This window comes from Triticum aestivum, chromosome 3B, assembly GCF_018294505.1.
Source record: "Triticum aestivum cultivar Chinese Spring chromosome 3B, IWGSC CS RefSeq v2.1, whole genome shotgun sequence".
NCBI lineage: Eukaryota > Viridiplantae > Streptophyta > Magnoliopsida > Poales > Poaceae > Triticum > Triticum aestivum.
The window spans coordinates 782334023-782344492 of NC_057801.1; the positions used below are offsets into that span (position 1 = coordinate 782334023).

At 40.2% G+C, this 10470-nt stretch overlaps 1 protein-coding gene across 1 annotated transcript in view; it reads right to left on the minus strand.

Moving 5' to 3' along the window:
* Positions 1–4582: 4582 nt before the first annotated feature.
* LOC123072397 (hexokinase-3) overlaps positions 4583–10470 on the minus strand; it is a 7312-nt gene continuing 1424 nt past the window's right edge. Inside the window, exons 2-9 of the mRNA XM_044495951.1 lie at positions 7470–7617; positions 7223–7390; positions 6767–6841; positions 6206–6361; positions 5930–6028; positions 5720–5847; positions 5219–5300; positions 4583–5097 (exon numbers count right to left, since the gene is read on the minus strand). Coding sequence (XP_044351886.1) covers positions 4705–5097; positions 5219–5300; positions 5720–5847; positions 5930–6028; positions 6206–6361; positions 6767–6841; positions 7223–7390; positions 7470–7617 — 1249 coding nt within the window. The 3' untranslated portion in view covers positions 4583–4704. The remainder of the gene's footprint in view (positions 5098–5218; positions 5301–5719; positions 5848–5929; positions 6029–6205; positions 6362–6766; positions 6842–7222; positions 7391–7469; positions 7618–10470) is intronic.

Here is a 10470-nt window from a genome sequence, read left to right on the forward strand (position 1 = left end):
AGGCGAAGGCGAGCGAGAGAGAGAGAGAGAAAGAGAGGCGGCAATGGCGGACGCACGTGCGGGGCTGTGGATGGGCCTCGCGCATTTCGCGGTGTGTGGTTCACGCGCGCGCACGTTAGTAAGTGGTGCTACTGGGTAGTGGTAGGCTGGGCCGCTTTTTCTAGCGCTTGGAGATTAGCAGGCTTCGGCTCTTGTTCGTTCATTGAAAATCGCACTTGCCCTTAAATTCTTTTTAAAAAAACTCGCTCGCCTTCATCGAACAAATCACCGAAATCACTAACTAACTAAAGGTTACCCCTTGTGAAAGTTATCTTATCTTATCTTATCTTTTTGGAGATGTGTGTCACTTGTCGCAATCTAGTTGTTTTTCTATTCAATGTTTTTTCTTTTAAACCGTGCATTCAAATCCTGAACCGTCTTCACCGTTAGATTTCTTGCATCGAAATCTTCAAACCAAGATCCCATGTTTAAGCGGTTTTGACGAATTTTTACTATGAAAAACAGGAAAAAAGAACGAAAATGGATACCGAAAAAGGGAAACAAAGAAATGGTTCACGCAAAAAGAAAAAGAAAAGCCAGATCCTGGAAGCACAGCTACGGGTTTTCCCTTTTTTGGAACATAGGCTGTGTTTCTCATTTTTTTTCGGAGAAGCAGAGTTGTGGTTCTCGCGGAAGCAAAACTATGCTTCCAGCAGAAGCAAATATGTGCTTCTCATGAAAGCACAATTTTAATTACAAAAAAATATTCCCACATTTTTTCCAAAACATGGCGAAAACATGAAAGCCAAAAAAACCATATAGAACCCCAAAACGTTTATGAAAAACTAAAAAAGAAAGAAATTCAGAGGGGGTGCCCAGACAAATGGCGACAGCTGGACATATCAGTAGGCGCCGTGCTTTCAGACCACCAAAAATGACCTCTAAAGGTGGAGGTTCCCCTAATTAGTTGTTCTCGCAAATCACACGCAGCATAGGGCTCGCTAAACCAGCCGGAAACAGGCCCGGCCTTATAAGACGAATACTTCAGGATGGCCCGCTTCTTCTAGCGCATCAAGCAATGGTTTCGAGAAGGTCTAGGCTGAGGCCTGTTTTCAGAACTTTCCATTTCTTTTTTCACTACTTTTTTTGGATTTCTTTACAATTTTTTGTTTTTCCACCTGTCTTCTTTTTTTCAATTCAAATTCACGCATAAAATTCAAAATTTTGAACACATTTTCAATTTTATGGATATTTTTTATATTTGTGCACATTATTTGATTCATGATATTTTCTTAATTTCATGCACATTATTTGAATTCATGAATATGTTTGAATTTGTTGAATAGGTTTGAATTCGTGATTTTTTTTGAATTCATGATTTTTCTCGATTTAATGGATATGTTTCAAATTCATGAATATTTTTTGAATCTATGAACTTTTTAAAATTCACGAATATTTTCGTATTTGTGAAAAAACGTTTATACATTTCTAAGTCCATGAACTGTATTAGAATCAATAAAAAACGAATGCATAGACATTTTTTGAATCCGAAAACATTTTTTAATTTGTGAATATTTTTTGCATTCAATAACTTTTTAAAAGCAATTGTGAACTCTTTTAAAAAAAATGATGTTTGAAAATTCATGAAATTTTCATAAAGTACTTTGACTATAGAAAAATGCTAACGAAAACGCCACTGAAACCAACGTTGAAAAAACGTCAAAAGGTGAACGGACAAACATTACACGAACCGAGCGATCCGACAAAAAGAAAAGAGTGGGTGGTCTAGCAGTGACCGGCTCATAATGCACGAGAGCTATATCTTGCTTGGGGCGAAATGGGAGTTGGGAGTTGCTCTCAGCGGAACGACAGCTCTCTCGCTTAGTAACTGGGCTGGCCAGTTTCTTTTTTTTTTTCTTGCTGGCTTGCAAGAGCGATCACTTCGCTGGGCGTCTCCTATTTTGCGCGTTTGTTGCACGCTAGCGACATAGCGCGTATCCCCTCCAACATCCGATCGTCTTTTGGGCCGTCCATTTCTGATTTCTTCCCTCCCTTGTAGTTTTTCCTTTTTTTTGCTCCAGTTTTTCCGTTTGCCCTTTGTTTTATTTTCATTTTTTAATTTGAATTTTCTTTTCTATTTCTTCCGTTTTATCTTTCTATTTTTTTTCTTTCATTTTTCACGGACACCTTTCAAAATTGTGGACATTTTTTGAAATCATCAATAATTTTCCAACTTGTGAACATGTTTTGAAATTCGAAAAAATTCAAATTCGTGATGATTTTTTACAAATTTACGAACGATTTTTTAAAATGATGAACATCATTCAAGATCATTTTTTACAAATAAGTAATTTTTTTGTGAAATGATGAAGATTCTTTGAAAACTCGGGGGATGATATTTGAAATTCCCAATGTTTTTTTATTTTAATGAACATTTTTCAAATGCATGGAATTGTTTTAAATTCACGAACATTTGATGGTTGGTAATATTTCAATAAACATAATACAAACATGGACCTTCATAACACACACATAAACACCGCTATGAACGAGTGCATGCACAACTTATCCGTATGAGCACTTTTGGGAGACTGAGCCAACATGTTTGCATAGCCTGTCGTCAGTCATGTGCAATGGACACGATGTTATATATGTGGAAGAATAGTGCGAAAATATCTAAAATAAAAATGGAGAATATGCTAGCACCCGTTCTAAAAACTTAAATCTAGGTGGTTTATTCCACCACAAAGAACATAACCGTCCAAGTTATACTTTGGTTTATTCAGCTACTTGACGCAAGTTGTGCACGCTAAGAGCATCTCTAACGAGTCTCCTAAAAACTGTTAGAGGAGGATAAATTCGGTTTTCCTCTTCTAACTGGTACCTAACCGACCCCTGTCGCTATTAGATAAGGAATTGTTTTTACTCCGGCGACAACCGAGCACCTCCGCCGCACCCCGTTGCCTTTGCATGTTGCCCCACTCCGAGACGGTCGCTGTTGCCGCCGAAATCAAGCTCTATCGCCATCACCGCAACATCGATCCTGCCGGAAGGATGGGCCGTATCTCCACTGAGCCTCTACGTCGACTGTCACCTTCTTCGTCCTTCAAGTGTTCTGCGATTTGCCTAGGTAAGTTTTTCTTGTGCTTTTTCAACCCTTCTTTTCTTTTGCCAATTGAATTGAATTGAGTCATTGGTGCACTGTGTAGGTGAAGAGGTTGAGGGACATGCTATATGTCGACTCGTCGGAGGAAGAAGAAGACGATCATTTCAAAATAGCCATTGGCATGATATTCAACAATGATTTTTGGCGGCCGAGAAGGGGCTCACAATTCGGCTGTATACACCTTGATTGAGATAGAGCGGAGGACCACACCAAGATTACGAGAGATTACTTTAAACCCAATCCAACGTATCCAGAGAAGTATTTTCATCAGCGATTTTGAATGCACACAATTTTCTTTCTCACCATTGCAAAAGCTGTGGAGAGGCATGATGATTGGTTCAAACTAAGGAGTGTATCCAAAGCGATAAGTGCAAGTATACCTAGCTCCAAGATTATTTCATTAAGCATCAATGGCATCTCCATAGCACTTCATAGTGTTGCTTTTTTCATGTGTTTGAATTTAAATAATTTGTTCTGTAAACTATGAATTTGTAATATTTGTGAATTGTGTGAACTTTAATTCAATTGTTTGGATTTAGTATGTGTGTAAATATGTACTTGAAATATAGTATATAAACTAAAACTAGAAAGCTTTGGCCAAAAAGAAAAATTAGGGAGTTGTGCAACTACAAGTATGTTAAGGCCTTATACAATGCAAGGTGCTTAGAGAAATAAATTAGGTTTTCCTTAGGCACCGGTGCTTATTTGTACAGGTCAGACGCTTCATTAGGCGTCTCTCCTATAGAAATAGGCACTGGTGCTTCAGAAAAGTCGGTTTATTTTTCTAAGAACCTCCCTAAGTACCTAGCATTGTATAAGGCCTAAGAGGATTGGTTAGGAACTGCAGTTTTTTAGAGGCAGGAAAGAAAAGCAAGCATGGCACTGCTAGTAAAAGGGGTCGTGCAACTACAGAGTCAATAAACAGTACTCCGTACTCCCTCACAAATGAATGTATCTAAACATATTTCAATGCTAGATACGAGTCAATAAACAATACTCCCTCTTAAATGGATGTATTAGACGTATTTCAATGCTGAATACATCCATTTGAACGACGAGTAATATGGATCGGAGGGAGTACTACAAATAATATGACCCGGGAAGTGCACCATCAGGGGGGAAATAGTGCATCTAAGGCAGTACTTCAAAACTATCACTTGGATACTTCACCATAAAAACATAGAAATTCTAGACACAAGAAGAAAACATGAGGTAATAGATCATGCTTGTGTTCTCACCTCATAGGAATCTTGGGAGCCATTCATTTGTTCCAAACAGCACCAAAGTGAAGAGAAAAATTGCAGCAGAAAACTAAATTGCCAAACAATAAATACAAAAATGAAAACAATTGCCAAACAAGAAACGAGCAGCAAACCAATTGCCAAACAAGACATTAGGAAAAGATATTATTATTGAGCCAGAACGGGGAGACATCTCTGCACAAGACCCGATTTCATATATATATTATATGAATTATAGATATCAAACAATGTCCCTTTTTACATTTGCACAGAGGGCCAAGCTGTATCACCATGTCTCTCTGATCCACCACCCCCTCCCTATATGGTACCTCCTCCCCCTCCACCTTGTTGCTGTCTATTCGACGAATGCACCGCGGCCATAAGCGCAGCCCCGGTCCCCGGCCCATCCACCATCACCCGCAGCGTCACCGTCCGCGCCACCTCCTCGCCCAGGATCTCCACCAGGGCTTCGTCCAGGTACTCCTTGAACACCGGGTACTCCTGGTACAGGCTGCCCTCGATTGCGACCACCGTCTCCTTGGGCTGCTCTCTCATTCTTCCGCTCGAGGAGGCCGCGCTGGCGCTCCCGTCTCGGCCCAGCTTTTTCAGTATGCCCACAATGCCAGCAGCGGCGAGACGGGCAGCTCTGTGGGTCACGATGTCGCAGATTTTGACCACCAGCCTCCGAGTCTTCAGAGGGGCATCGGGGATCTGGAATGGGAACAATCAAAAGATGAGGAGAGAGTCGCATGCCTTGGAAAAAATACAGGATTGCTGTTAGAGCAGCTGCATGGGATTTATTATACACAAGGTGCAGCGGGGAAAAGCTTACCTTCAGGTGTTCTTGCAGTATCCTTCTGACTTCGCTCAGATCTTGTGAATCGTCCTCGCAAATTGCTGCCAGATATGGTGTGCTGGAACACACAGGAAGATGAGATAAATGCTTCTATTCAAAATTAAAATACTGAATTAAAAAAAGCAGCTTAATATCCAGAGTCTCGGTTAAGCAGATAAGCAACAATGTAACACGGGAGAAATATTCAGCTAGTTGTACGACAGACTATTGGGTCAAAATTGGTAATGGTAAGTGCTGACAAGCTACAAAACCAGGTAATCCTATAACATTGATATGGAGAAATATTCAACTGATATTAAGCAAACATTTCATGCATGGTTTATAAGGCAGTAAAGCAACCTAAAGCGCGCACCACCCGCTCTGACGCTTAAGCGTCGCCTAAAAGACTAAAGCAGGCATATTTCTAAGGCGCTGCCACGGCGCCTTGCCGCTTAAGCGTCTGAAGCAGGACAAGGATTTCATGTGTGGAAATACTACCTCAAAATAAAAGGGGTTGACAGACTTTCGGCACCATCACCAAAAATTTCTGATTCTTGGGCAATTCTTTGGAGTACCAGTCTTGCAATTTCCCCAAGGTAAATACCTGAGATCATTTTCTCAAAGCCCTGTATCACAGACAAGCAAGTTACATCGTATTAACAACACTACAAAGATGCAATAAGATTGAAATTTGCATAGCCTGCTTACCTGATCATTGCGATTTTGTGTCTCATCGTCCAAAGAGATGTCATAAGAAGTTCTTGGCAAATGTGATGACCAGAAATTTCCCCATTCCATGTTAACTACCTGGTGCATAGAATACTTTGTTGTAAGAGACTTGTGTTTCAGTTTATACAATAAACTACTCCCTCTGTCCCAAAATATAAGAACGTTTTTGACACTATCATAGTGTCAAAAATGTTCTTATATTTTGGGACGGAGGGAGTATAAGCCAATTACAGATAAAGCTGAAAAATAACATACCATTCCTCCAGAGTTTGTAAGAAGACCCTGACACTTGATAATTGCATCAGTGCGTTCGATATAGCAAGCGTTGGTGCCAGCCCCAATGATCACAGCACCCACTGTATCCTTGTAATAATAATGCCCTAGAGCTAATGTCCCCACAGTATCATTGACCTAAGTAGAAAATTAACATAAAAGATTAATCGTTTAAAAGTGTGACAATGTACAGACATTTTCAGAAATATAAGAAGCATAACAGAACCCGTGCTAATACATGTAGCTTTGAGAATGAAAATATATGACAGCAATTTTTTTTGCATAATTACTTTAATCCAATTAATATTTGCCATCCTAAAATATAGAACTGTAAAAGGAAGGCATGGCATCGGGCAAAGATATTTTTGGATTTTTTTTTAATTTGCATTTGAAAGTGTATCTACACAAAAATTACATGTAATAGCACGGGTAGTGGGCACATGATAATCGTAAACGCAGCGAGTCAGTTATCTGTGGTTCTCAGCTGAATGAAAGCACGAAAGTAACTAAGTATTAAGCCAACAAAAGTTGGGTAAGACCTACCAGTGCAGTAACTCGCATATTTGATCCACACCTAGCAAGCGCCTCATCTAAGCACTGAGAGACATCTTTCCCAACCTGAGGATCCATGGTTCACATGCGTTAGTAATGAACATTTCAAGAAGTAGACAAGTAAATATACACCAAAAGAAAACAATGTGTGATTCCAGAAGGATGAGAAATAAAGGGCTAATCATAGGTATTGATACCAACAACCATTGGAAATTTACATGTGTAAGTAAACCCCCATTTTCCATACAGAACATACAGATATTAACCAGAATAATTTCATAAACTACTCAATCTCATCAAGACCATTTTAACAACTTTATCATCCTATTATAATTACTAGAGACAATTACCAATATTACAACTTCTTAAATGATGTAGGACTGGATGGAGAACATGGAAAACAACATACAGGAAGGTATTATTCTGTGAGGGAAAAAAATAGCTTACTGTGTCTCCAACTGAAAACCCCTTGGTCCACCTAATTAATGACCCTGAAGAAACTGAATTCTGTCTAACAGGGAAAGAAAATGTAAACCCAAGTGGCTTTTGGGCATCTTTTCCATCTTCTCTTTCAACAAAATTCTTGAGTGTCAAGGCAACAAAGTTGAATAAATCCTGCAGTTGAATTAATCCTCAGAGACATGTACCAAATACATATCTTACAAACATAGAAATAATACAGCAAGACAAGTACCTGACTTGTGCCCATCAACTCCTCAGGGATGGCATGAGTTTCAACCCTCTGATCAATAACGGCTGTAGATCCAACATCAATTTCAACCCTCAAGACTCTAAAGTCCATTCCTCCAAGATCAATGGCATAATATACACCTTCTTCATCCCTGTCAAAGTGCATTACCATAGAAGATTCAATATGACAGTTGAATATGCAAAATGCAAAAGAGAAGGGGGCAGAAAAGCTATTGGCATTATGAAATAATATCTCTCCATTGGTCATAGCATATTTTAGTAAATGAACCATTGCAACTTCGGACAGAGTGCCAGCAAAGAGAAGTTCTATTTGACGGGAAATAATCCAATTGTGGAACCATGCAGAAAAATAATAATTAAAACATGGTTTGTGGCTGTGCTTGGTTTACAAAGGATCACAGATGCGTTTTCAATAAAAACCAATGAGAAAATGAACTTGTGTTTAAATAAATTTTTAGACTTGGGTAGCTTGCATATTTGATCCTATAAGTTGCAATCAACCATCCACAGCAACAGATTTTCTACGCTCAAATAGTTTCGAGTCATGCATCAGAGCAGTAGCTACCAATGCATGAGAGCTGCTTTTCTGTTCTTCTCCTTTTATACTCATTAAAGGGAAATCAAACATGATGTGCTTTACGCAACAAACCAATCATGCCATGCCATCCCATGGACTAGGTAGTGCAGCTGGGCCATGGCAAGTGCTAGCTAAACGCACGGAAACGAAACACACAACGAAATCATGTTCTCATGCATCAGAAAACAGAAAAAACGCTAACTGAAACAGCCTAGCGTCTATGCTGCCATGGCAGAGAGAACAGTCTGGAGTGCCACCATGGCTCGGTCATTCTGTTAACTGAATGAACCAACACGAATGAACCAACATCTAAGCACGCAGAGACACCTTCATAACAGATGAAACAACCTTAATGGCATATGTGCATCATGTGTTAGCTGCCAGCGCAGCTGCTTACTGCTCACGCTCTCTGTCTGACTGTTGTTATCCCAGACTAATTGTGTGTACACTACCACGGTAACAGTAGACTATTAGGCAAGATGCTACAGTTGGCTCATCACTGTCATAAAACGTGTTCAAATATTTACATGCCAGATTTGCAAACCAATATTGTACCATAGTTAATTAGTTATTCTGTTTCCAGAGAGGAGATGGGTGGGGGTTAATACACACTGCAGTGATTAAGGTCTGAACTAACAAAATGAAGAGGTTTTCCAGGTGTACAGTTGCTGCGTGGTCCAATGTGCAATTATACATAAGACATGAACATGCTTAAACAGGTCAACACACTGATACATGGTCACTAAAGAATATGATTTGGTCAACATTAGTCAATGCTATATTGCTTCACATTTCATAGCACACACATCTAGCGAAGAAATACCTACTAAAAGGTTTTTCCTACATAAAACATGAACATGCTTAAACAGGTCAACAAACTGATACATGGTCACTAAAGAATAGTCAAAGATAGAAAAAAAATATAGATTCCCACATTGATGTTTTAGATTGCTTCCCTATGAAGAAGTTTTATATATTTTCAAATATGATTTTGGTCAAACGTTAGTCAATACTATGTTGCTTCACATTTCATAGGACACACATCTAGCAAAGAAATACCTACTAAAAGGTTTTCCCTGTCAAGGGGTTTCCCTTCATATATTCTCAAGTATGATTTTGGTCAAACATTAATTAATACTATATCGCTTCACATTTCATAGCACTCTACATCTAACAAAGAAATACCTGCCAAGACGTTTCCCTGTGAAAGAGTTTTTATATTTTTCCATTTCCAAATATGACTTTGGTCAAATATTACTTCATACTATATTGCTTCCCATTTGATAAGACACCACATCAAGCGAAGAAATACCTACTAAGCAGCCACACTGGCAATGATCAAGAAACATCAAAGAACTAAAATCCAAATATGTGACAGAAACAAAAGTACAAAAGGCCAACCAAAACCAATGTGGATCTGTCGGTTGTGCAGTTATAGGTTCTACCAGCAGGCCAAGCTGTTGCAAGTGCAACAATCCAATAAGCCACCGATCGCAATTACGCCAAGACAAGAACAAGTTTGGTGAACAGCTTAATGAACAACGGAGCTCGGTTTCTGTTTCGGCCTTCGCCGCACCACAATGCTTGGCTTCAGAACAGATGAACCCCAGCAGAACAGCACAGCCTTGGACCTTTCGACTCCATTCCATCTTCCTTGTACAGTAGAAGACAGAGGAAGGGGAAAAAATCTAACAAAAAAAGGCTGTGATTCGACACACAATCGACACGAGATATTCTCCCAACTAAGACGCGCGGCCTCCCAAGCAATGATTCTCATCTGACAGAGAGCGCCACCGGCCACATTGCGATTGTGGGATACAACCTGGCCTGTGAACCCAATGCCACTCTCAAGTGTTGGTAGATTCATGTACTAAAGATGCCCCTTTATGGTGGTCCGGGCAACAACCCCGCCATGAATGCAAGCTCAAAGCAACAGGCGACAGTGCATGCCCCAGGCAGCTGCACAAGCACCCATATGCCAAATTCTTTGGCATCTGGCATGTTAATTATTTTCGCCCCAGAGCAGCATCAACGCCACGGCACAAGCACAGCAGGCAGGCATCAAAACTAAACAGATCCTCGGAAGAATGACGACTGGATACAGAGCTTGCAATCCAACGCAGAGACGAAGAAGCCACAGAAGTTGAAGTGGCAGCATTGTGGAGTGAGGACGCAGTGGCGAGGAATTCAGACGGATGCGCAGTGGCGAGGCATTATGCGGAATCGAATAAAGAGTGGGCATTTTTCTTTTCTTTATGAACACAATAAACGTCGGGGAAAAAGTAACGGCCCAGGTGCGTTTACTGTTGGGGGTGAATGAAGGCGTCGGAAAGGCGGACGGACGGGGCTGCGACCCCGCCGGATACGTTCTCTTTGGCATTCCACAACAGGGCCAGACATGGCCGCC